Raw genomic sequence first — 27,358 nt, forward strand, 5'->3', positions numbered from 1 at the left:
TCAGCCATGATCTCATTGAATGGCAGAACAGACTCAAAGGCTGTTCCTGTGATCCAAACAATGCCACGGGAGATCGGCTAGTATATAATAAATGTCTTGGGTCTGGCACTTGTCTGTCACGCTCCGAGACGGTCACGCTCCGAGACGGTCACGCTCCGAGACTTTCCATTTTAAAGAAAAAGAAAGCCATTCTATGAGCTGAAGCCTGACATTTACAATAGTTAGTAATGCTTTCTGATGGGCTCCTGCAGGTTACAGGTAGCTAAAGGGATTTGCCTGTTCCGACCACTTCCCCACAAGGAATATGTGAGGGGCATCCTTAAAGGGACAGGCCCGCTCGTCTGATGCTATCCAGGAGCATCACCATGGGAGCTCCTCAAGTTTGTAGTAAATATGATGACAATATATAGAGTCTGGCAAACAGTGATTCAACTAAAATATAGACAAATGCTCTAAAGTGTTCTTTTTTCCATTTCAGTGACCTTTCTCGTGTGTACGAACGTCAGGGTGGAATGCAGAGTGACCAATCCCAGTGGACAGACAACATTCCCTTACCTGCTCACCACTGAGTACAGCCAGGTATATGTCAATGGTACGTACACCGGCCGGAGGCCTGGTAGGTGAGCACTGTGGTGTATGCAAGAGCGGGGAAGCGACGGGTTGAGACTGCACAAAGGAGGGGCCTACTCCCATGTGATTCATCTCAGCCGGAGAGTATGGTGGAGGGACAAAGTGAGTTATATTGAGGGGCGAGAGGAAAGCAATATATAAGTAGGGGGGTTATGCTTGAACTGTATAAAACACTAGTTAGGCCACAGCTGGAGTGCTGCGTGCAGTTCTGGTCACCACATTACAGGAAGGATGTGATTGCACTAGAGAGGGTACAGAAGAGATTTACCAGGATGTTGCCGGGAGTGGAGAATTTTAGCGATGAGGAAAGAGTGGATAGGCTGGGTTTGTTTTCTTTGGAACAGGGGAGGCTGAGGGGAGACGTTATTGAGGCGCGTAAAATTATGAGGGGCCTGGATAGGACGGACCTGTTTCCTTTAGCAGAGGGATTAACATCCGGGGGCACAGATTTAAAATAACTGGGGGGAGGTTTAGAGGGGATATGTCTTCACCCAGAGGGTGGTGGGGGTCTGGAACTCACGGCCTGAAAGGGTGGTAGAGGCAGAAACCCTCACCACATTGAAGAAGTACTTGGATGTGCACCTGAAGTGCCGTAACCCACAGGGCTACGGACCCAGAGCTGGAAAGTGGGATTAGGCTGGGTAGCTCTTTGTCGGCCGGCGTGGACACGATGGGTCGAACGGCCTCCTTCCGTGCTGTAAATTGCTGTAATTTAATGATTGAAAGTGGGAGCAAAAAATATAAGGAGTGCTGCAACGCGTGCGCAGTTCCGTGTTTTTTTGTTTGTTCCCGCTGGGCTTCCCACAGATTAGCGAGAGAGAAAGATGAGGGGTGGAAATTTCAGGCATTGTTAGGATGTTGTCAGCTTGTGAGAGTTTTGTTGTACTTTCATGGAGTGTGTTTAGCACTATCGGGTCCTCTGTCTGGTGTGGTTTGAACACGCGGCTGGGAAAAGGATGATTGGGAAAGAGAACAGAGACAGTGTGGAGAGATGCAGAGAGGAGCGTTAGACAAAGAGACTGGGGAGGGAACCGAGAGGGAGGGCGGAGAAGGAACACGAGAGAGAGAGAGAGAGAGAGAGAGAGAGAGAGTGGCAGCGGTGTGATCAATTCATCAGAATGAACCGCTAAATCTTCCAGCACAGTTTAACAAGGAAGTTGTCAGCTTGGGAGAGCTTTATTGTGCACTCTCATCAAGTGTGCTTATCACTGTCAGCTTCTCCGGTACATTTGTGGGGAACGGTACATTTTCAAATTTGGGAGTGACTTTTATGGGCAGAATTCTTCTGGTTTGTTGTAGCAGTCACACCGGATAAAGATTTGTGTTGGGTCAGGGTATTAAGGGATACTGAACCAAGGCGGATAGATGGAGTTAAGATACAGATCAGCCGTTATCCCACTGAATGGCGGAACAGGCTCGAGGGGCAGAATGGCCTCCTCCTGTTCCTATGGCACTCCCCCGATGTAGGTTTATTCAGTGAGTAGTTGAACCGAGAATCTGCATCAATCGATACCTTTAAAAGGGAGCCTGATCAGCAAGGGCGATAAAGGATTAGAGAGTATAACCTTTTTGGGGGAAGGAGTTTGGTGCTCCTTAGAGCGAGGATGGACAGGGGGGGTGCCCTACAACAGAAGAATTATTCACCGACGCTGAATGGAAGAGGCCTAATCTTCTGTAATTTCTCGTGTTCCTCTAAGATTCTGCCCAATGCTGGCATCCCCGTGGAGTGCATTTTCCCCGTGAGTCCAGACAGTGAGCATCAGCAGGCTATTCAACTGCAGGGGCACACACTGCCAATCCCCAAAGCTGTCTACAGGAGCCTGGTACCACCTGGGGGGGGGCCATAGGACTGCGATCGGGAGCAGTAAACTTGCCCCAATTTTTAGTTTGGCCAATTGAAGTAACAAGTAGCCGACTGCTGCCCCAACTTGAGATCAGTTCAGAGCGCAGGCTGGCGAATGAACCTGGGACTTGGTGGGCTAACTAGTGCATTGGGCATTATAGTTATCCAATGGGCCGTGAATTGCGGCCTTGTCGGGTGTGTACGATGTGCACACGTGCCCGAAGAGGCCCCACAAATGCCAGTTCTCGGAGCGTGAAGCGCATGTGCCGAGAACCGGTATTTGCGATCTATCATCATCATTATCATCATCATAGGCAGTCCCTCGAAGCGAGGATGACTTGCTTCCACGCCAAAAAAAGCTGAGTTCACAGGTGTTTCAATGAAGGACCTAATATTCCAGATCCCGAACTACATCCTGAAGGGTGGAAGATGCCTGTGGGTGGATTGTTTTAACGTGGGGTGACCGTTGCACACCAGCCACCACATGGGCTTGACAGAGCGAGGTCTTGGTCCAGGGGCAAGGGTTAACCAGGACGACTGGAGACCAGCTCTGCTCCACGCACCTAGTGCGCTCACATATCGCAGTGTGGGCTGGGCCCGTGCTGCCCCTGGGCCCCGAACTCACGAGATTTGGGTTATTCGCCTAACTCCTGCCCAGTGAATGTCCTTCAAACTCTTACCCCTAGTAAAAGCAGGTGTATGGCGTAATGTTACCAGCGTAAGAGTTTTAAAACATAGAAAAATTAACTCATCACTAATTTTTATATTAAAAACCCTGTCAATTAAGGTAAGTTTATTTATAACCTTATTAAAACATACTTTAAAATATTTGAAAATAATTTTTTTTTTCTAAAACATTTAATTAAATTCAATTTTAAATATGTGAGGTGTTTAGTTTTAATTTATTATGTTGTGTTTCTGTGTTTTTGGAGTATTCTCAGTGATAGTAATGGGAGCTTGTACGAACGGAGCTCCCATTTTTATCAATGAGAATACTCAATGTTCAGTGGTGGTCCAGGCCCACGTGATCCCAGGATGCCCGAGCTCCTGGGATGAGTGAGCCCATACACTGGGCTGCAAACGGAGGCCTCGAACCACAAGTATATGTTCTTCCAGGACCACCAGGTGTTTTCGGGAAAATAATTTCAGTCGGAGGCAATTTTGGGCCAATATGTTTTTAATCTTTCCCTGCTCCCTCTAGGCTATCACCGAGGGAAACTGTACGTGACGAACCCAAAGGTGAAAGAGTTCATTCACTGGATACGATCTGCTAAGGGTAAGGAGAGGGACAGACTGAGTCGCACTCGGATTGGGGGTTCATACAGCTTTCCTCCCCTCCCTTCCAGCGAGCAGGACTACCTACATGAAATACTCGGTGAGGAAAACAGAACTGATGACTTGCTTATTGTCGGGTGTTGTGTATTTGATCTTCTGCGATTTTCCCGACTCGGCTGCTCTCAGCCTCGCCTCTGAGTCAGAAGGTCGTGGGTTCAAGTCCCACTTCAGAGACTTGAGCACACAATCCAGGCTGACACTCCCAGTCCAGTACTGAGGGAACGGCACACTGTCAGAGGGGGCAGTACTAAGGGAGTGCCGCACTGTCGGAGGGGCAGTACTGAGGGAGCGCCGTACTGAGGGAGTGCTGCACTGTCGGAGGGGCAGTACTGATGGAGCGCCACACTGTCGGAGGGGCAGTACTGAGGGAGCGCCGCAGTGTCGGAGGGGCAGTAGTGAGGGAGCGCCGTACTGAGGGAACGCCGCAGTGTCGGAGGGGCAGTACTGAGGGAGTGCCGCACTGTCGGAGGGGCAGTACTGAGCGAGTGCCGCACTGTCGGAGGGGCAGTACTGAGGTAGTGCCGCACTGTCGGAGGGGCAGTACTGAGGGAGCGCTGCACTGTCGGAGGGGCAGTACTGAGGGAGCGCCGCACTGTCGGAGGGGCAGTACTGAGGTAGCGCCGCACTGTCGGAGGGGCAGTACTGAGGGAGTGCCGCACTGTCGGAGGGGCAGTACTGAGGGAGTGCCGCACTGTCGGAGGGGCAGTACTGAGGGAGTGCCGCACTGTCAGAGGGGCAGTACTGAGGGAGAGCCGCACTGTTGGAGGGGCAGTACTGAGGGAGCGCCCCACTGTCGGAGGGGCAGTACTGAGGGAGCGCCCCACTGTCGGAGGGGCAGTACTGAGCGAGTGCCGCACTATCGGAGGGGCAGTACTGAGGGAGTGCCGCACTGTTGGAGGGGCAGTACTGAGGGAGCGCCCCACTGTCGGAGGGGCAGTACTGAGCGAGTGCCGCACTATCGGAGGGGCAGTACTGAGGGAGTGCCGCACTGTCGGAGGGGCAGTACTGAGGTAGTGCCGCACTGTTGGAGGGGCAGTACTGAGGGAGCGCCCCACTGTCGGAGGGGCAGTACTGAGGGAGCGCCGCAGTGTCGTAGGGGCAATACTGAGGGAGCGCCGTACTGAGGGAGCGCCGCACTGTCGGAGGGGCAGTACTGAGGGAGTGCTGCACTGTCGGAGTTGCTGTCTTTCGGATGAAACATTAAACTAAGGCCCCGTCTGCTCTCTCAGTTGGATGTAAAAGATCCCATGGCACTATTCAGAGAAGAGCAGAGTTGTTCTTGTTACCCAGAGGCCATTATTTATCACTCAATCACCCTCACTAAAACAAATTATCTGGTCAATTATCCTATTGCTGTTTGAAGACGTTATCTCAATGCAATTCCTTCTTTCCTCTCTCCCTGATTAAATCGGAATAATTCAGTCCCATCTGACTCTTGTGCCTGAGTCAGCTCCTGTAGATGTACAGTAAACACTGGGTAAAAGGGTTGTTATTCACTCTCCTCTGGTACTGTACGGTGGGTATCTGTATCGAGGTGACTGGCAGTATCCTCAGGAGAGGGACAAGGAAATTGGGATTTCTGTGAGTATTTTTTAAAGAAAGTAATGCTTTCTTTCCCAGGTGGGCATACGTTGACCACCATGTCTGAGCTAAGGCAGCTCCTGAACCAACTGGAGTACAGAGAGTACAAGCAGGTCACGATCCAGGGACGCATCATAAATGTCAAATACCAGTCACTGGCCGAGATGGATGGAGAGGTAACGGAGCTGGCTCTATAATTGTTTGGCAGTGGGGCTAGTATCTACGGGTGTGGACTGAGAATGGGATACTGTACAGAACCCATTAGCTCATGTGGCGAGGGGAGGAATTGTGTGTCTGCGTGCGCTCCCAGACGTGACATCATAAGGGCAGGAATACCCAACGCAAAGACATACAGACATAAATTACTGCTTGCGTAACTCATTCCAAGGTATCCATCAGTCTCTGTGTGACTCACTCCCAGATATCCATTATCCCATACATTCCATTCCATAGTGTGTCAGCCGTGGCTCAGTGAGTAGCACACTCGCCTTTGAGTTATAAGGTTCTGGGTTCAAATCCCACTCCAAAGACTTGAGCACATAATCCAGGCTGACACTCTCAGTATGGTACTGAGGGAGTGCCTCACTGTGGGAGGTGCCGCCTTTCAGATGAGACTTAAAACCGAGGCCCCATCTGCCCTCTCAAGTAGATGGAAAAGATCCCACTGCATTATTTGAAAGAGCAGGGGAGTTCTCCCCGGTGTCCTGACTCAATCACCATAACAAAAACAGATTATCTGATCTTTATCATATTGCTGTGTGTGGGAGCTTGCTGTGCGCAAATTGGCTGCCGCGTTTTCCACATTACAACAGTGACTACACTCCAAAAGTACTTCATTGGCTGTAAAGCGCTTTGGGATGCCTTGAGGTCATGAAAGGTGCTGTAGAAATGCAAGTCCTTTCTGTTTTATATGAGTATACCTATCTTAGACCTATCTTACAAGGCAGCGAGTCCAGCAACCCCAAATGTGACCAGGCCAGGGGCGAGTGCTGGGCAAAGCACAATGATATAGACTGGGCCTACACTCTCAGGCGTTTAGAAGAATGAGAGGTGATCTCATTGAAACAAACAAGACTCTGAGGGAGATTGACAGGGTAGATACAGGGAGGGTGTTTCCCTCCGGGCTGGGGAGTCTAGAACCAGGGGTCACAGTCTCAGGATAAGGGGTTGGCCATTTAGGACTGTGATGAGGAGGAATTTCTTCACTCAGAGGGTGGTGAATTTTTGGAATTCTCTGCCCCAGAGGGCTGTGGAGGCTCAGTCGTTGAGTATATTCAAGGCCGAGATCAATAGATTTTTGGACTCGAGGGGAATCGAGGGATATGGGGATCGGGTGGGAAAGTGGAGTTGAGGTGGATGATCAGCCATGATATTAAATGGCGGAGCAGGCTCGAGGGGCCATGTGGCCTACTCCTGCTCCTAATTCTTATGTCCTTATGTTCACACTGACGTCGGCTTTTACGAAGTTGCTTCCTGAGGTTGGAACAGGAAGTCGCTGTCACATGATCAGATTTCCAGCCTATCGGGTTGCCAATTTTCTGGTCTTCCTTGCAGGAGGTTCCTGTCCGGCAGTCCGCTGAAGCCCGTTGCACAGGGGAGCCGGCCATTGGCGGTATCAAGGAGTTCGAAGAACCGCTGGATGCTGACCATTCGATCCCGGGGACAGGCGGAGGCAACAGCCCTGTCATCCCCATCATCCCTGTCATAAGGTGAGGTTTGTCTTCCTGGGAAGGAGGCAGACAGAAAGCAGGAAACTATAGACCAGTTAGCCTAACACCTGTCGTTGGGAAAATGCTGGAGTCCATTATTAAGGAGGCAGTCGCGGGACATTTGGAAAAGCATGATTCAATCAGGCAGAGCCAGCATGGTTTTATGAAAGGGAAATCTTGTTTGACAAATTTGCTGGAGTTTTTTGAGGATGTAACGAGCGGGGTGGATAAAGGGGAACCAGTGGATGTGTTGTAATATGATTTCCAGAAGGCATTCGATAAGGTGCCACATAAAAGGTTACTGCACAAGATAAAAGTTCACGGGGTTGGGGGAAATATATCAGCATGGATAGAGGATTGGCTAACTAACAGAAAACGAGAGTCGGGATAAATAGTTCATTCTCTGGTTGTCAATCAGTAACTAGTGGGGTGCCGCAGGGATCAGTGCTGGGGCCCCAACTATTTACAATCTATATTAATGACTTGGATGAAGGGACCGAGTGTAATGTAGCCAAGTTTGCTGATGATACAAATATGGGAGGGAAAGCAAGTTTTGAGGAGGACACAAAAAATCTGCAAAGAGATATAGACAGACTCAGTGAGTGGGCAAAAAGTTGGCAGATGGAGTATAATGTGAGGTTATCTACTGTGGCTGAAAGAATAGAAAAGCAAATAATTTTTTAAATGGAGAAAAATTGCAAAGTGCTGCAGTACAGAGGAACCTGGGGGTCCTTGTGCATGAAACACACAAAGTTAGTATGTAGGTACAGCAAGTGATCAGGAAGGCAAATGGAATGTTGGCCTTTATTGCAAGGGGGATAGAGTATAAAAGCAGATAAGTCCTGCTACAACTTAACAGGGTATGGTGAGGCCACACCTGGAGTACTACGTGCAGTTTTGGTCTCTGTATTTACGAAAGGACATACTTGCTTTGGAGGCAGTTCAGAGAAGGTTCACTCGGTTGATTCCGGGGATGAGGGGGTTGACTTATGAGGAAAGGTTGAGTAGGTTGGGCCTATACACATTGGAATTCAGAAGAATGAGAGGTGACCTTATCGAAATGTATAAGATTATAAGGGGGCTTGACAAGGTGGATGCAGAGAGGATGTTTCCACTGATGGGGGAGACTAGAACTAGGGGGCATGGTCATAGAATAAGGGGCCGCCCATTTAAAACTGAGATGAGAAGGAATTTCTCTGTGGGTTATAAATCTGGAATTCTCTGCCCCAGAGAGCTGTGGAGGCTGGGACATTGAAAATATTTAAGGCGGAGTTAGACAGATCAGGCGCAGGAACCCTGGCTGATGCCATGCACACCTTTCCCCTCCCCCCAGCCCTAAGGCTAATTACAGTGAGTCCACTGAGGGGATTGGATCCAAGGAGTTTCCTCACCTTGTTGGCTGAGCCATCAATCACAGGACGACATTAGCAGCAGTAACCTAGTGTCAACTGTGGCTCAATAGGTAGCACACTCACCCCTGAGTCGGAAGGTTGTAGGTTCAAATCCCATTGCAGGAACTTGAGCACAGAAATCTAGGCTGACACTCCAGTGCAGCACTGAGGGAGCAGCAGTACTGAGGGAGCAGTGCACTGTCGGAGGGGCAGCACTGAGGGAGCGCTGCATTGTCGGAGGGGTGGTACTGAGGGAGCGCCACACTGTCGGAGGGGCAGTACTGAGGGAGCGCCGCACTGTCGGAGGGGCAGTACTGAGGGAGCGCCGCGCTGTCGGAGGGGCAGTACTGAGGGAGCGCCGCACTGTCGGAGGGGCAGTACTGAGGGAGCGCCGCACTGTCGGAGGGGCGGTACTGAGGGAGCGCCGCACTGTCGGAGGGGCATTACTGAGGGAGCGCCGCGCTGTCGGAGGGGCAGTACTGAGGGGGGGGGCAGCACTGTCGGAGGGGCAGTACTGAGGGAGCGCCGCACTGTGGGAGGGGCAGTACTGAGGGAGCGCCGCACTGTCGGAGGGGCAGTACTGAGGGAGCGCCGCACTGTCGGAGGGGCGGTACTGAGGGAGCGCCGCACTGTCGGAGGGGCATTACTGAGGGAGCGCCGCGCTGTCGGAGGGGCAGTACTGAGGGAGTGCCGCACTGTCGGAGGGGCAGTACTGAGGGAGCGCCGCACTGTCGGAGGGGTATTACTGAGGGAGCGCCGCGCTGTCGGAGGGGCAGTACTGAGGGGGGGGGGCAGCACTGTCGGAGGTGTCGTCTTTCAGGTGAGATGTTAAACCGAGACCCTTTCTACACTCTCGGGTGCACTTAAGACATCTGATTTGACTATTTTGAAGGAGAGCAGGGGAGTTCTCCCCGGTGCCCTGGGCCAATATTTATCCCTCAATCAACATAACAAACACAGATGATCTGTTGCTGTTTTTGGGAGCTTGCTGTGTGCAAATTGGCTGCCACGTTTCCCACATTACAACAGTGACTACACTCCAAAAGTACTTCATTGGTTGTAAAGCGCTTTGAGACGTAAGGTGGATGTGAAAGACGCTATATAAATGCAAGTCTTTCTTTCAAGCAGAGTGCTGCAAGATTGGGTTCTGAGCCAGTGGGGTGCAGGAGGACTGGGGCAGGTGAAGTGTTGCGAGGTTTGGAGGTCCTGGGGAATGAATGAGTCCGGATAGGAGACAGTGCAGCGAGTCCTGACCTCAGCACAAGGCCTGAAAACGAGGCTAGAAGCCTCTTGGTGCCGGAGCTGTGACTGAATTAATCGACTGGTAACTTGTGTTTAACCAGTAGAATTCCTCTGGGAAAACGAGTCGGCTTGTCATTGCGGAAAAGGAAAAGGAAAGGGAGAGTCTTCACTCGCAGGAACAGGCGAGCATCACCGACACCAAGGTAAAGGTAGCCTTCCCTCGCCCTCTCTGTCCCAACAATCAAACTCCACTTCTCTCCTCAGGCTGCTGACTCCTGGCTGAGCCTCAACCAGACTCTGCGCCACCTTGCTGTCGTATTTGACCCTGAAATGGGCTTCCGGCCACATACCCGCAGCATAACTAAACCCGCCTATTTCCACCTCCGTAACATCGCCCGTCTCCGCCCCCTGCCTCAGCTCATCCGCTGCTGAAGCCCTCATCCATGCTTCTGTTACCTCCAGACTTGACTATTCCAACGCACTCCTGGCCGGCCTCCCACGTAAACTAGAGGTGATCCAAAACTCAGCTGCCCCGTGTCCTAACTCGCACCGAGTCCCGCTCACCCATCACCCCCTGTGCCCTGTGTCCTAACTCGCACCCAGTCCCGCTCACCCATCATCCTCTGTGCTCGCTGCCCCGTGTCCTAACTCGCACCCAGTCCCGCTCACCCATCACCCTCTGTGCTCGCTGCCCCGTGTCCTAACTCGCACCGAGTCCCACTCACCCATCACCCCCTGTGCCCTGTGTCCTAACTCGCACCCAGTCCCGCTCACCCATCACCCTCTGTGCTCGCTGCCCCGTGTCCTAACTCGCACCGAGTCCCACTCACCCATCACCCCCTGTGCCCTGTGTCCTAACTCGCACCCAGTCCCGCTCACCCATCACCCTCTGTGCTCGCTGCCCCGTGTCCTAACTCGCACCGAGTCCCACTCACCCATCACCCTCTGTGCTCGCTGCCCCGTGTCCTAACTCGCACCGAGTCCCGTTCACCCATCACCCCCTGTGCTCACTGTCCCATGTCCTAACTCACACCGAGTCCCACTCACCCATCACCCCCCGTGCTCGCTTCCCCGTGTCCTAACTCGCACCGAGTCCCGCTCACCCATCACCCTCTGTGCTCGCTGCCCCGTGTCCTAACTCGCACCGAGTCCCGCTCACCCATCACCCACTGTGCTCGCTGCCCCGTGTCCTAACTCGCACCGAGTCCCACTCACCCATCACCCCCTGTGCTCGCTGCCTCGTGTCCTAACTCGCACCGAGTCCCACTCACCCATCACCCCCTGTGCTCGCTGCCTCGTGTCCTAACTCGCACCGAGTCCCACTCACCCATCACCCCCTGTGCTCGCTGCCCCGTGTCCTAACCCGCACCGAGTCCCGCTCACCCATCACCCCCTGTGCTCGCTGCCCCGTGTCCTAACCCGCACCGAGTCCCGCTCACCCATCACCCCCTGTGCTCGCTGCCCTGTGTCCTAACTCGCACCGAGTCCTTTCCACCCATCACCCCTGCTCTCCTGACCATCACTGATTATAATCGCTCCACCATCGGCGGCCGTGCATTCTGTTGCCTGGGCCCCAAGCTCTGGAACTCCCTCCCTAAACCTCTCCGCCTCTCTCTCCTCCTTCAAGACGCTCCTTAAAACCGACCTCTTTGACCAAGCTTTTGATCACTTGTGCTAACATCTACTTATGCATCTTGGTGTCAAATTTCTATCCCATACACTCCTGTGAAGCACCTTGGGACATTTCACTACGTTAAAGGCGCTATATAAATACAAGTTGTTATTCCATTGCTGCCACTTTGTCCAGCCACGTGACCAAACTTACAACTTCTGCTCTCCAACCTCGGGACCATTCCCCCCCCCGCCCTCCACTGCACAAATGGTGCCAGTGCCTTTAGACGCCAGGTCCCTACACTCTGAAGTTCTCCTCTTAAATCTTTTCTAACTTTACCAGCTCTCCCGCCTCAAAAACAGGTTGACACAGCTGTTAAAAAAAATCATACAGCATCGTGGCTTTTATAAGTAGAGGCATCAGTACAAAAGTACGGAAGTTATGCTAAATCTTTATAGACCACTGGTTCGGCCTCAGCTACAGTATTGTGTTCAACTCTGGGCACCGCCCTTTAGGAAGGATGTCACGGCCTTGGAGAGGGAGCAGAAAAGATTTACAAGAATGGCACCAGGGATGGGGGACTTCAGTTACGGGGAGAGACTGGAGAAGCTGGGATTGTTCTCCTTGGAGGAGAGAAGGTTACGGGGAGATTTAATAGAGTTCTTCAAAAGCATGAAGGGTTTTGATGGAGTAAATAAGCTGTTTCCCGGGGGCAGGAGGGTGGGTAACTAGGGGGACACAGATTGACGATAATCGACGATGGAACCAGAGGGGGAGATGGGGAGAATGTTTTTACGCAGCGAGTTGTTGTGATCGGGAACGCGCTGCCTGCAAGGGCGGTGGGAGCAGATTCAATAGTAACTTTCAAACCGGGAATTGGATAAATACTTGACGGGGAAACATTCACAGGGCTATGGGGAAAGGGCAGGGGGAGTGGGAATGATGGGATCGCTCGCTCACAGAGCCGGCACAGGCTCGATGGGCCCAATGGCCTCCTCCTGTGCGGTATCATTCTGTAAAGGCGTAACTCTGTGACCGTGGCTTAACCTCTCTCCCTGTGAAGCATTTCGAGCGTTTTATCGTGTGAAAGGCACCATCTAACTGATTGTTTTTTTAGGCCTAGACTGCGTAAAGACACGGAATCAAGTGGTGAGGAAGAGAGTACAACATGCTGCCAAGCAACATGTGCGACGGACGGGGACAGCAGTGGAAGTCCTGACCAAGGTGCGTGCACAAAGCTGCCTCCTCACAGTAACGCCCAACAGTGTATTCTGTTGTTCTCCGACAGCCGTGTCTGAGTGGGTCGCACTCTCGCCTCTGAGTCAGAAGGTCATGGGTATAAGTGTCACTCCAGAGACTTGAGCACAAAAATCCAGATTGATACTCCCAGCGGAGTATGGAGGCAGTGCCGCACTGTCGGAGGGGCGGTACTGAGGGAGCGCCGCACTGTCGGAGGGGCGGTGCTGAGGGAGCGCCGCGCTGTCGGAGGGGCGGTACTGAGGGAGCATCGCACTGTCGGAGGGTTAGTACAGATGGAGCGCCGCACTGTCGGAGGGGCAGTACTGAGGGATCGCCGCACTGTCGGAGAGGCAGTACTGAGGGAGCGCCGCACTGTCGGAGGGGAAGTACTGAGGGAGCGCCGCACTGTCGGAGGGGCAGTACTGAGGGATCGCCGCACTGTCGGAGAGGCAGTACTGAGGGAGCGCCGCACTGTCGGAGGGGAAGTACTGAGGGAGCGCCGCACTGTCGGAGGGGCAGTACTGAGGGAGCGCCGCACTGTCGGAGGTACTGTCTCTCAGATGAGATGTTAAACCTTGGCCCCGACTGCTCTCTCAGGTAGATGTAAAAGATCCCGCAGCACTTTTAGAAGAGCAGGGAGGGAGTTCTCCCTGGTGTCTTGGGATCAATATTTATCCCTCAATCAACCTCACCAAAACAGATGATCTGGGTCATTATCACATTGCTGTGTGTGAGAGCTTGCTGTGCACAAATTGGCTGCCGTGTTTCCCACATTACAACAATGACCACACTTCCTAAAGACTTCATTGGCTGTGAAGCGTTTGGGACGCCCACCCCCCCACCAGCGCTCCCTGTCCAAGTTCACACAGGAAACGAGGCATGGGTGAGATACCAGAGGTCAGCCAGTACCTAGCGAACCCACAAGCCAGCGCTTTCAGAAGGAAATCGGAGGGCCTACAGGTTGCGGCAGCTGGTGAAAGTGCGAGGGTGGAAACATCTCCGTCCTGCCTCATTCATCTGAGCCGAGCTTGGGCAGAAATTAATCCCCCCCGCCCCCGGCCATCCCAGAAAGGGATTTGTCAGATTGTTGGGAGACTCTGTTGGTGATAACATCTGCTGCCACAGATTCCCCTCCCATCCCATCCAGGTACTTTGCCAATGACCCAGCAGGGCAGTGAGATTCATTTTGGATTGATACAGGGATATGGGGAGAGAGCGGGGCAGTGGGATTAGTTTGGGGATTGATACAGGGCTATGGGGAGAGAGCGGGGCAGTGGGATTAGTTTGGGATTGATACAGGGTATGGGGAGAGAGCAGAGCAGTGGGATTAGTTTGGGATTGATACATGGTATGGGGAGAGAGCAGGGCAGTGGGATTAGTTTGGGATTGTTACAGCATATGGGGAGAGAGCGGGCAGTGGGATTAGTTTGGGATTAATACATGGTATGGGGAGAGAGCAGGGCAGTGGGATTAGTTTGGGATTGATACAGGGTATGGGGAGAGAGCAGGGCAGTGGGATTAGTTTGGGATTGATACAGGGTATGGGGAGAGAGCAGGGCAGTGGGATTAGTTTGGGATTGATACAGCATATGGGGAGAGAGCGGGGCAGTGGGATTAGTTTGAGATTGACACAGGGTATGGGGAGGGAGCAGGGCAGTGAGATTAGTTTGTGATTGATACAGTGCTATGGGGAGAGCGGGGCAGTGGGATTAGTTTGGGGATTGATACAGCATATGGGGAGAGAGCAGGGCAGTGGGATTAGTTTGAGATTGCCACAGGGTATGGGGAGGGAGCAGGGCAGTGGGATTAGTTTGTGATTGATACAGTGCTATGAGGAGAGAGTGGGCAGTGGGATAGTTTGGGGATTGATACAAGGCTATGGGGAGAGAGCGGTGCAGTGGGATAGTTTGGGATTGATACAGGGCTATGGGGAGAGAGCGGGGCAGTGGGATTAGTTTGGGATTGATACAGGGCTATGGGGAGAGAGCAGGGCAGTGGGATTAGTTTGGGATTGATACAGGGCTATGGGGAGAGAGCGGGGCAGTGGGATTAGTTTGGGGATTGCTCTCGCAGGAGTCGGCAGACACGATGGGCCGAATGCCCTCCTCCTGAGCTCTGAACCCACAATATCATAGAAGTTTAAACTCTATCCAAGGACTAATCTAGGCTAAAATGTCAAGCGCTACTGAGGGGTGAGATGGTAAACTCTGGTGCTGTCTGTGTCCAGATCGAGAGATTCCGTGTACTATTTTAGGAAGAGCAGTGAGTTCTCCTGGTCTCAGCATTCCTTCTTCAACCAAAACCCGCCAAAAGTAGGTTAACGGGTCATTCATCTCATTGTTGCTTCTGGGATCGCGCTGTGCACAAAACTGCTGCTGCATCGCTCACACAACGGTGACTACACCGCTAAAATAGATTGTTAGAAGTTGTACACGAAGCGCTCTGAGATGCGAAGTGAGGAGTGATATGAATGCACTACCGTCTTCCCTTCCTTCTTTAAAGAGATCAGCTTCATCCGGGCTTGCCAGGAGTTCTGCACCGAGCCAGAGGGCGAAGATGAGACGGCCAGTGTGGTGACGTCCTGCTGGGCCCAGCCTGCCTTCTCCTGGACCCACTGCCCGAGGCAGCGGGAGCACCTCCCCCACCTTGGAGACGTCTCGCAGATGGTGGCTCGCCTCTTCCGCTTCCGGGACAGGGCCCTGCTGCTCCGAGCATTCAGTCTCCAGCCCTCGAGCTGCGATGGAATCCCGGCCGCTCTGGAGGAGGGTCTGCAACACTGCGAGCCAGCCTGTTGCCGTGGATACTACACCGTGACCATTTTAGGTAAAGGGAGCGGGGCAGTGGGATTCATTTTGGATCGATACAGGGCTATGGGGAGAGAGCGGGGCAGTGGGATTAGTTTGGGGATTGATACAGGGCTATGGGGAGAGAGCGGGGCAGTGGGATTAGTTTGGGGATTGATACAGGGCTATGGGGAGAGAGCGGGGCAGTGAGATTAGTATTGGATTGATACAGGGCTATGGGGAGAGAGCGGGGCAGTAGGATTAGTTTGGGATTGATACAGGGCTATGGGGAGAGAGCGGGGCAGTGGGATTAGTTTGGGATTGATACAGGGCTATGGGGAGAGAGCGGGGCAGTGGGATTAGTATTGGATTGTTCTTGAGAAGCGTCGGGAGACTTGATGGGCCGAAGGGCCTCCTCTTGAGCTCTAAACCTCTCCGGTTCGAGTGTTGTGGGTTCCAGCTTTGGTTCCTCTCCTCTCATGAGTGTTTCTGGGATACGATTCCACACGATAACAGCACCCCTTCCGAAGGCTCCATCACGAGCTGTTAATTTATGAACCCATTATATCAGCTGTTTGCGTGCCATTGGAACAGGGAACTTTCCCAGGGGCCATTTGGACAGCAATCGGACAATAGATTTTAAAAATTCATTCTGAGGTTGTGTGCGTCGCTGGCAAGGCTGGCATTTATTGTCCCTCGTTGCCCTGACAAGGTGGTGGTGAGCCGTTGCCCTTTCGAACCGAGGAGCTTGCTGGGCCCTTTCAGTTAAGTGTTCACTCCATTGCCATGGGTCTGGAGTCAGATATAGGCCCAGAGCGGGCAAGGACGGCAGATTTCCTTGGTTAAAAGGCATTAGTGAGCCATTGGGTTTTTACATGTATCCGACAGTTTCATGGTCACTGTTATTGACAGCAGATTTCCAGATTCTTGAAACTTATTTCAAATTCTCAGATGGCCAATGATGGGATTTGAACTCGGGTTGTGTATGATTCGGTCCAGGATTACTAGTCCAGAAATATGAGCACTTCATACCCCTCTAGTACTAGTCACCCCTGTGGCTCTGACTGTGGCCAGTTATCTCAGCTCCGTCGGGGAGAAGCAGCCAGAACACTCTGCTCTGTCTGTCTCTCTTGCAAAATAGTTTAGCAGAAACTCCACAACACTAAACGATCTGGGCTGGAGTCATTAACCCGCTGTAATGTATTTGCTTCATGGGTTCTTTGCTTAAGAATTCACAGCAACACACTGCTATTAAGAACTAGTTGGTTTGTTAGCAAAGATTTAACAATCGCACGACACATTACCGGTTCATCCACCAGGCTCACAACCACCTGCCCCATCGTGGATCCCCCAAACCCAACTTACTGGGATTTTATTGAGTCTTGTGAATGTCACGTGACTGGCTCAGACACTCCCAACTCAACAGCTCCACAAACCGGTGATCATACTCACATGGTGTGTACATTACACCGGGGTAGCTTGCCTTCAATGGTTCTGACTAACTTCCTTGAATAGGCTTTCTCGCTCTCTGTTACACTGTTCACCTCAGCAGGCGGGCGGGCGGGCGATCTCCCCTGGCCGTTCAGCCGTTGAATGTTACTGTGCCGTACCAGAAGGGACAAGGTTGTCACTCACTGCTGAGGGAGGACACCCGAAGAATGATGCCCAGGGCACTTGTCCCAACGCGAGCCTGCGCCCTCCGGGCGGGAAGGCGCCGACCGTCTGTGGTATCACGGGCAGTGAGCTTCGGGAAACTATTTGACTGTTGGGGCTGAGCCTGTCCCTGTCTTCTCCGATGCCACACTCTCGGTGGTGGGGGTTAATGGACGGTGATCGGGAGCAGCAACTCTGGCCAATCTCTCTGCCTTCCCCAATCCAAGCGTGCCAATACTCAACGCCCGGCCGAGATCAATGCGGCAGACTGGAAATTGGGGCCACCCCTTAAGAAGCTGGGCCTTGAAAAAGAAAGACTTGGATTTATATAGCGCCTTTCACGACCACAGGACGTCTCAAAGCACTTTACAGCCAATGAAGTACTTTTTGGGTATAATCACTGTTGTAATGTAGGAAACGCACGGGAAGAAGGGAAAACAGGCTTGAAAATTTTTATTTAGTCCGAATTATTGATTATTGGCAGTCAATTTGTGCACAGCAAGCTTCCACAAACAGCAATGTGATAATGACCAGACAACCTGTTTTTTTGTTATGTTGATTGAGGGATAACTATGACCAGGACACCGGGGATAACTCCCCTGCTCTTCGAAATAGTGGCATGGGATATTTTACCTCCACTTGAGAGAGCAGACGGGGCCTCGGTTTAACGCCTCATCCGAAAGATGGCCCTTCCGACAGTGCAGCGCTCCCTCAGTACTGCCCCTCCGACAGTGCAGCGCTCCCTCAGTACTGCCCCTCCAACAGTGCGGCACTCCCTCAGTACTGCCCCTCCGACAGTGCGGCACTCCCTCAGCACTGCCCCTCCGACAGTGCGGCGCTCCCTCAGTACTGCCCCTCCGACAGTGCGGCACTCCCTCAGTACTGCCCCTCCGACAGTGCGGCGCTCCCTCAGTACTGCCCCTCCGACAGTGCGGCACTCCCTCAGCACTGCCTCTCCGACAGTGCGCCGCTCCCTCAGTACTGCCCCTCCGACAGTGCGGCACTCCCTCAGCACTGCCTCTCCGACAGTGCGCCGCTCCCTCAGTACTGCCCCTCCGACAGTGCGGCACTCCCTCAGTACTGCCCCTCCGACAGTGCGGCGCTCCCTCAGTACTGCCCCTCCGACAGTGCGCCGCTCCCTCAGTACTGCCCCTCCAACAGTACGCCGCTCCGACAGTGCGCCACTCCCTCAGTACTGCCCCTCCGACAGTGCGGCGCTCCCTCAGTACTGCCCCTCCGACAGTGCGCCGCTCCCTCAGTACTGCCCCTCCGACAGTGCGGCGCTCCCTCAGTACTGCCCCTCCGACAGTGCGGCGCTCCCTCAGTACTGCCCCTCCGACAGTGCGCCGCTCCCTCAGTACTGCCCCTTCGACAGTGCGCCGCTCCCTCAGTACTGCCCCTCCGACAGTGCGGCGCTCCCTCAGTACTGCACTGAGTGTCAGCCTAGATACATGTGCTCAAGTCTCTGGAGTGGGACTTGAACCCGCGACCTTCTGACTCAGAGGCGAGAGAGAGAGAGTGTTACTCACTGAGCCACGGCTGACACTTGAGATAGGGAAGAAGGGGAAAATTGAGCGGGAATCTTACTTGTCTTTTTCCTCTCTTGCCTTCCAGGACTGAATGAAGAGCTGTCTTTGGACACGATCTTTTTCCCTACCATTCCGGGGCTAGACCATCGAGCCGTGAGCTCTGCCAAGCACGACAACACCCTGGTCTCCATTTTAGCTCATGGAGGCCCGTCCCGTGTTGACACAGACCGAGCAGAGATCTTCTCGCCTTCTCCTGGTAAATGTTCCTTCCGGCTCTCTCTCTATCCTCCTCACCCGAAGGCACTGAATGTCACTGGGCACAGGTCTCGACTGCCCGCTAATAGCTCATCCCAATCCCCACTCTCGGTTCGCGAACCTAGTATTACAACAGCCCAGGAGGTCCAACTGTTCCGTGCCGGTCTTTATGCTCCACACGATCCCCCACCCACCCCTTCATCTCACCCCATCAACTGGCCTATTCCTTTTTCTCCTTGAATGCATCTGTGCAACTCGCCTCAACCACTCCCTGCGTTAGTGACTTCCACATTCTCACCACTCTCTGGGTAAAGAAGTTTCTTCTGAATTCCCCATTGGATTTTTTAGTGGCTGTCTTATATCGATGGCCTCTAGTTCTGGTCTCCCCATATGTGGAATTTTCAGTGTCAGCTGTGGCTCAGTGGGAGCACACTCACCTCTGAGTCAGAAGGTTGTAGGTTCAAGTGCCCACTCCAGGGACTTCAGCACATAAATCTAGGCTGACACTCCCAGTGCAGTGCTGACGGAGCGCCGCACTGTGGGAGGATCAGTGCTGAGGGAGCGCCGCACTGTCGGAGGGGCAGTGCTGAGAGAACGCTGCACTGTCGGAGGGGCAGTACTGAGGGAGTGCCGCACTGTCGGAGGGGCAGTACTGAGGGAGCGTCGCACTGTCGGAGGGGCAGTACTGAGGGAGCGCCGCACTGTCGGAGGGGCAGTACTGAGGGAGCACCCACACTGTTGGAGGGGCAGTACTGAGGGAGCGCCGCACTGTCAGAGGGGCAGTGCTGAGGGAGTGCCGCACTGTCGGAGGGGCAGTACTGAGGGAGCACCGCACTGTCGGAGGGGCAGTATTGAGGGAGCATCGCACTGTCGGAGGGACAGTACTGAGGGAGCGCCGCACTGTCGGAGGGGCAGTACTGAGGGAGTGCCGCACTGTCGGAAGGGCAGTACTGAGGGAGCACCGCACTGTCGGAGGGGCAGTACTGAGGGAGTGCCGCACTGTCGGAGGGGCAGTACTGAGGGAGCACTGCACTGTCGGAGGGGCAGTACTGAGGGAGCACCGCACTGTCGGAGGGACAGTACTGAGGGAGCACCGCACTGTCGGAGGGACAGTACTGAGGGAACGCCGCACTGTCGGAGGGGCAGTACTGAGGGAGTGCCGCACTGTCGGAGGGACAGTACTGAGGGAACGCCGCACTGTCGGAGGGGCAGTACTGAGGGAGCGCCGCACTGTCGGAGGTGCCGTCTTTCGGATGAGACGTTAAACCAAGGCTCCCGTCTGCCTTCTCAGATGGACGTAAAAGATCCCACGGCACTAGTTCGAAGAAGAGCAGGGGAGTTATGTCTGGTGTCCTGGGGCCAATATTTATCCCTCAATCAACATAACAAAAAATGATTATCTGGTCATTATCACATTGCTTTAGGTGGGAGCTTGCTGTGCGCAGGTTAGCTGCTGTGTTTTCCACATTACAACAGTGACTACACTCCAAAAGTACTTCATTCTGCACCAAGGGGCAGAAAACATTGGTAGTAGTTGTCTATAGATCTCCAAGCAGTAGTGGTAGTGTAGGGGATGGTATCAAACAGGAAATTAGAGATGCATGTAACATCATCATCATCTTCATAGGCAGTCCCTTGGAGTCGAGGAAGACTTGCTTCCACTCTTAACATGAGTTCTTACTGGCTGAACAGTCCAATACGAGAGCCACAGTCCCTGTCACAGCTGGGACAGACAGTGGTTGAGGGAAGGGGAGGGTGGGACAGGTTTGCCGCACGCTCCTTCCGCTGCCTGCGCTTGGTTTCTGCACGCTCTCGGCGACGAGACTCGAGGTGCTCAGTGCCCTCCCGGATGCACTTCCTCCACTTAGGGCGGTCTTTGGCCAGGGACTCCCAGGTGTCAGTGGGGATGTTGCACTTTATCAGGGAGGCTTTGAGGGTGTCCTTGTAACGTTTCCTCTGCCCACCTTTGGCTCGTTTGCCGTGAAGGAGTTCAGAGTACTGCGCTTGCTTTGGGAATCTCATGTCTGGCATGTGAACAATGTGGCCCGTCCAGCGGAGCTGATCGAGCGTGGCCAGTGCTTCAGTGCTGAGGATATTGGCCTGGTCGAGGACGCTAACGTTGATGCATCTGTCCTCCCAGGGGATTTGTAGGATCCTGGAGACATCGTTGGTGATATTTCTCCAGCGACTTGAGGTCTCTACTGTACATGGTCCATGTCTCTGAGCCATACAGGAGGGCGGGTATTACTACAGCCCTGTAGACCATGATCTTGGTGACAGTTTTGAGGGCCTGGTCTTCAAACACTTTCCCTCAGACGGCCGAAGGCTGCACTGGAGGCGGTGTTGGATCTCGTCGTCGATGCCTGCCTTTGTTAATAGGAGGCTCCCGTGATAAGGGAAGTGGTCCACATTGTCCAGGATCGCACCGTGAATCTTGATGACTGGGGGGCAGTGCTGTGCGGCGAGGACAGGCTGGTGGAGGACCTTTGTCTTAGTGATGTTTAGCGTAATTCCTATGCTTTCGTATGCCTCAGTAAATACGGCGACTATGTCCTGGAGTTCAGCCTCTGTGTGTGCGTGCTGTAGCTCGACGACAGAGGTTGGGGTGATCTTGGACCTGGATTGGAGATGGCGAAGGTTGAACAGGTTCCCACTGATTCTGTAGTTTAGTTCCACTCCAGCGGGGAGCTTGTTGACTGTGAGGTGGAGCATGGCAGCGAGGAAGATTGAGAAGAGAGTTGGGGCGATGACGCAGCTCTGCTTGACCCCGGTCCGGATGTGGATTGGGTCTGTGTCCTAATAAGGGTACTACAGTAGTCGTAGGTGACTTTTATCAACATATAGACTGGCCAAACCAAATTAGAAATAATACCGGGGCAGATGAATTCCTGGAGTGTGTACAAGATGGTTGTTTAGACCAGTATGTTGAGGAGCCTACTAGGGAACAGGCTATCCTAGATTGGGTATTATGTAATGAGAAGGGGTTAGTTAACAGTCTTGTTGTGCGGGGTCCTTTAGGGAAGAGTGACCATAACATGATTGAATTCTTTATTAAGATGGAAAGTGAAGTAGTCCAATCCGAAACTAGGGTTCTAAATCTAAACAAAGGAAACTACGAAGGTATGAAGAATGAATTGGCTATGATAGATTGGGAAGATCCATTAAAAGGCATGACAGTGGATAGGCAATGGCTAATATTTAAGGAACGAATATATGAATTGCAACAGTTATACATTCCTTTCTGGTGTAAAAACATACAAAAGGAAAAGTGGCCCAACCATGGCTAACAAAAGAAATTGAGGATAGTATTAGATCCAAAGAGGAGTCATACAAAGTTGCCAGAAAAAGTAGCAAACCTGAGGATTGGGAGCAGTTTAAAATTCAGCAAAAAAGGACCAAGAGATTGATTAAGAGGGGAAAAATAGAGTATGAGAGTAAACTTGCAAGGAACATAAAAATCGACAGCAAAGGTTTCTACAAGTATGTAAAAAGAAAAAGATTAGTGAAGACAAATGTAGGTCCTTTACAGACAGAAACGGGAGAATTTATAATGGGGAACAAGGAAATGGCAGAACAATTAAATAAATACTTCGGTTCTGTCTTCATGGAAGAGGACACAAATAACGTCCCAGAAATGCTGGGGAACCAAGGGTCTAGTGAGCAAGAGGAATTAAAGGAAATTACTATTAGTGAGAAAATAGTGCTGGATAAACTAATGGGACTGAAGGCCGATAAATCCCCAGGGCCTGATGATCTGGATCCCAGAGTACTAAAAGAGGTAGCCATGGGAATAGTGGATGCATTGGTTGTCATCTTCCAAAATTCTATAGATTATGGAACAGTTCCTGCAGATTGGAGGGGAGCAAATGTAACCCCACTATTTAAAAACAGAAGGGAGAGAGAAAACGGGGAACTGCAGACTGGTTAGCCTAACATCAGTCGTAGGGAAAATGCTAGAGTCTATTATAAAGGATGTGATAACGACACACTTAGATAATATCAACGGGATTAAACAAAGTCAACATGGATTTATGAAAGGAAAATCATGTTTGACAAACCTACTGGAGTTTTTTGAGGATGTAACTGATAGAATAGATAAGGGAGAACCAGTGGATGTAGTGTATTTGGATTTTCAGAAGGCTTTTGGTAAAGTCCCACATAAGAGGTTAGTGCGCAAAATTAAAGCACATAGGATTGGGGGTAATTTATTAGCATGGATTGAAAATTGGTTGACAGGAAACAGAGAGTAGGAATAAACGGATCTTTTTCGGGGTGGCGGGCAGTGACTAGTGGGGTACCACAGGGATCAGTGCTGGGGCCCCAGCTATTCACAATATATATAAATGATTTAGATGAGGGAACCAAATGTAATATTTCCAAGTTTGCTGACGACACAAAACTCGGTGGGATTGTGAGTTGTGAGGAGGATGCAGAGACGCTGCAAGGTGATTTAGATAGGTTGAGTGAGTGGGAAAACACATGGCAGATGCAGTATAACGTGGAAAAATGTGAAGGTATCCACTTTGGTAGGAAAAACATAAGGACAAAGTATTATTAAAATGGTAATGGCTTGGGAAGTGTCGATGTACAGAGGGACCTGCGTGTCCTTGGACATCAGTCATTGAAAGCAAACATGGTGCAGCAAGCAGTTAGGGGCAAATGGTATGTTGGCCTTCGTTGCAAGAGGATTTGAGTACAGGAGCAAGGATGTCTTACTACAGTTATACAGGGCCCTGGTGACACCGCACCTGGAGTATTGTGTGCAGTTTTGGTCTCCTTACCTAAGGAAGGATATACTTGCCACAGAGGGAGTGCAACGAAGGTTCACCAGACTGATTCCTGGGATGGCAGGACTGCCGTATGAGGAGAGATTGGGTCGACTGGGCCTGTATTCACTAGAGTTTAGAAGAATGAGAGGGGATCTCATTGAAAGGTATAAAATTCTGACGGGGTTGGACAGACTGGATGCAGGGAGGATGTTTCCCCGGGGCTGGGAAGTCTAGAACAAGGGGTCACAGTCTCAGGATACGGGGTAGGAAATTTCGGAGCGAGATGAGGAGAAATGTTTTCACTCAGAGGGTGGTGAACCTGTGGAATTCTCTACCACAGAAGGCTGTGGGGGCCAAGTCACTGAATATATTTAAGAGGGAGATAGATTTCTAGACACAAAAGGCATCAAGGGGTATGGGGAAAAAGCGGGAATATGGTGTTGAGATAGAGGATCAGCCATGATCATATTGAATGGTGCAGGCTCAAAGGGTCGAATGGCCTACTACTGCTATTTTCTATGTTTCATTGGCTGTAAAGTCTTTGAGACGTCCGGTGGTGGTGAAAGGCCCTATTTAAAATGCAAGTCTATCTTTTCTTTCTCTATGTCTACCCTATCAAACTGTTTCATCATTTTAAAGACCTGTATTCGGTCACACCTCAGCCTTCTGCTGTCTGGTGAAAGGAATTGCGAGGTGAGAGACTTGGGGCAGTCTGATTGTCCAGCCAGATGAGGGAGCTCTTGCACCATGTCTATGGCAGTGTGAGCAGAACGTTGTGCAGATAGTGCAATTCATTCGCTGGCCAAGCCTCTCCACACTGGCTCAGCAAGTTTAACCAGCAAATCGCTGAGCCAGGGGAGTGGCAGGTCTGTGTCCTGGTCTGTACAGTTAGCTGAGGCAGTGGCAGGAGCACGCAATTAATTGGTCTCTGTAAACTCGAGCCCATCCAAAATTCTGCTGCCCCGTGTCCTAGCTCGCATCGAGTCCCGTTCACCCATCACCCCCTGTGCTCACTGCCCCGTGTGCTAACTCGCACCGAGTCCCACTCACCCATCACCCCCTGTGCTCACTGCCCCGTGTCCTAACTCACACCCAGTCCCGCTCACCCATCACCCCCTGTGCTCACTGCCCCGTGTCCTAACTCGCACCCAGTCTCACTCACCCATCACCCCCTGTGCTCACTGCCCCGTGTCCTAACTCGCACCAAGTCCCGCTCACCCATCACCCCCTGTGCTCACTGCCCCGTGTCCTAACTCGCACCCAGTCCCGCTCACCCATCACCCGCTGTGCTCGCTGCCCCGTGTCCTAACTCGCACCGAGTCCCGCTCACCCATCACCCCCCTGTGCCCCGTGTCCTAACTCGCACCCAGTCCCGCTCACCCATCACCCCCTGTGCTCACTGACCCCGTGTCCTAACTCACTCCGAGTCCCACTCACCCATCACCCCCTGTGCTCACTGCCCCCGTGTCCTAACTCACACCGAGTCCCACTCACCCATCACCCCCTGTGCTCGCTGCCCCGTGTCCTAACTCGCACCCAGTCCTGCTCACCCATCACCCCCTGTGCTCGCTGCTCCGTGTCCTAACTCGCACCGAGTCCCACTCACCCATCACCCCCTGTGCTCGCTGCCCCGTGTCCTAACTCGCACCGAATCCCGCTCACCCATCACCCCCTGTGCTCGCTGCCCCGTGTCCTAGCTCTCACCCAGTCCCACTCACTCATCACCCCCTGTGCTCGCTGCCCCGTGTCCTAACTCGCACCCAGTCCCGCTCACCCATCACCCCCTGTGCTCACTGCCCCGTGTCCTAACTCACACCGAGTCCCACTCACCCATCACCCACTGTGCTCACTGCCCCGTGTCCTAACTCACACCGAGTCCCACTCACCCATCACCCCCTGTGCTCGCTGCCCTGTGTCCTAACTCGCACCGAGTCCCGCTCACCCATCACCCCCTGTGCTCGCTGCGTGTCCTAACTCGCACTGATTCCCATTCACCCATCACCCCCTGTGCTCACTGCCCCGTGTCCTAACTTGCACCGAGTCCCGCTCACCCATCACCCCCTGTGCTCGCTCCGTGTCCTAACTCGCACCCAGTCCCGCTCACCCATCACCCCCTGTGCTCACTGCCCCGTGTCCTAACTTGCACCGAGTCCCGCTCACCCATCACCCCCTGTGCTCGCTCCGTGTCCTAACTCGCACCGAGTCCCACTCACCCATCACCCCCTGTGCTCACTGACCCCGTGTCCTAACTCGCACCCAGTCCCGCTCACCCATCACCCCCTGTGCTCACTGCCCCGTGTCCTAACTTGCACCGAGTCCCGCTCACCCATCACCCCCTGTGCTCGCTCCGTGTCCTAACTCGCACCGAGTCCCACTCACCCATCACCCCCTGTGCTTGCTGCCCCGTGTCCTAACTTGCACCGTGTCCCGCTCACCCATCACCCACTGTGCTCGCTGACCTGCATTGGCTCCCGGTCCAGCAACACCTGAAAACTTAAAACAGTCATCCTCGTGTTCAAACCCCTCCCTATCTCTGCAACCTCCTCCAGCCCCACAACCCTCCAAGATCTCTGCGCTCCTCCAATTCTGCCCTTTTGAGCATCCCCGATTTTAATCGCTCCACCATTGGCGGCCATGCCTTCAGCTGCCTGGGCCCCAAGCTCTGGAATTCCCTCCCTAAACCTCTCCTCCTTTAAGACCCTCCTTAAAACTGACCTCTTTGTCCAAACTTTTGGTCACCTGTCCTAATATCTCCTTATGCGGCTCGGTGTCAAATTCTGTCTGACGACGCTTCCGTGAAGCGCCTTGGGACGTTTCATTACGTTAAAGGCGCTGTTTAAATGCAAGTTGTTGTTGTTAGGAGCATGTAATTTGCCTAGCACGCTAGGCTAGAGAGTGTAAAATCAGATCGTACTCTCACGCCTGATCAACAAATAGCCCCGGCTGGAAAGCCCCGACTCCAGTCGCATAGCCCACTGATACTCAGCGTTTGGGCTCACACATGGTCCCAGAGCCGGTATTGGGAGGGAAAGCTGAGCTGTTGGCCTTTATTACAAGGGGGGTGGAGTATAAAAGGAGGGAAGTCCTGCTCCAACTGTACAGGGTATTGGTGAGGCCACACCTGGAACACTGCAGTTTTGCTCTCCTTATTTAAGGAGGGATATACTTGCATTGGAGGTAGTTCAGAGAAGGTTCACCAGGCTGATTCCTGAGGTGAAGGGGCTGTCTTATGAAGAAAGGTTGAGCAGGTTGGGCTTGTGCTCATTGGAGTTTAGAAGAATGAGAGGTGATCTTATTGAAACATATCAGAGGGGGCTCGACAAGGTAGATGCAGAGAGGGTGTTTCCCCTCATGGGGGAATCTAGAACTAGGGGGCACAGTTTTGGAATAAGGGGTCGCGCATTTAAGACGGAGATGAGGAGGAATTTCTTCTGAGTGTTGCAAATCTGTGGAATTCTCTGCCCCAGAGAGCTGTGGAGGCTGGGTCATTGGATATATATAAGGTGGAGATAAGATAGATTTTTGCGCGATAAGGGAGTGAAGGGTTATGGGGAGCGGGCGGGGAAGTGGAGCTGAGTCCATGATCGGATCAGCCATGATCTTATTGAATAGCGGAGCAGGCTCGAGGGGCCGAATGGCCGACTCCTGCTCCTATTTCTTATGAGCAATGGGAAGAAAGAGAACTTGCACTTCTACGGCACCTTTCACAACCTCAGGTCGTCCCGAAGTGCATCACAACAGAGTACTTTGTGAAGTGTGGTCACTGTTGTAATTATCACACAGCAAG

General features: G+C 52.7%; 2 protein-coding genes across 4 annotated transcripts in view; one reads left to right on the forward strand and one right to left on the reverse strand.

Moving 5' to 3' along the window:
- The window catches only part of LOC139232722 (sperm-egg fusion protein TMEM95-like), a 140,499-nt gene that overhangs the window by 30,175 nt on the left and 82,966 nt on the right, over positions 1-27,358 (reverse strand). The window lies entirely within an intron of this gene.
- The window catches only part of LOC139232719 (RPA-related protein RADX-like), a 43,834-nt gene that overhangs the window by 10,644 nt on the left and 5,832 nt on the right, over positions 1-27,358 (forward strand). For 2 of the 3 annotated variants that reach the window (XM_070863215.1, XM_070863217.1), the window contains exons 7-14: positions 479-592; positions 3,675-3,848; positions 5,429-5,565; positions 6,944-7,098; positions 9,833-9,934; positions 12,461-12,567; positions 15,085-15,405; positions 18,633-18,803. In XM_070863215.1, the coding sequence (XP_070719316.1) occupies positions 479-592; positions 3,675-3,848; positions 5,429-5,565; positions 6,944-7,098; positions 9,833-9,934; positions 12,461-12,567; positions 15,085-15,405; positions 18,633-18,803 (1,281 nt within the window). The remainder of the gene's footprint in view (positions 1-478; positions 593-3,674; positions 3,849-5,428; positions 5,566-6,943; positions 7,099-9,832; positions 9,935-12,460; positions 12,568-15,084; positions 15,406-18,632; positions 18,804-27,358) is intronic. The other variant, XM_070863216.1, reaches the window with a different exon arrangement.

The sequence above is a fragment of the Pristiophorus japonicus genome, chromosome 20, assembly GCF_044704955.1.
Source record: "Pristiophorus japonicus isolate sPriJap1 chromosome 20, sPriJap1.hap1, whole genome shotgun sequence".
Lineage (NCBI taxonomy): Eukaryota > Metazoa > Chordata > Chondrichthyes > Pristiophoridae > Pristiophorus > Pristiophorus japonicus.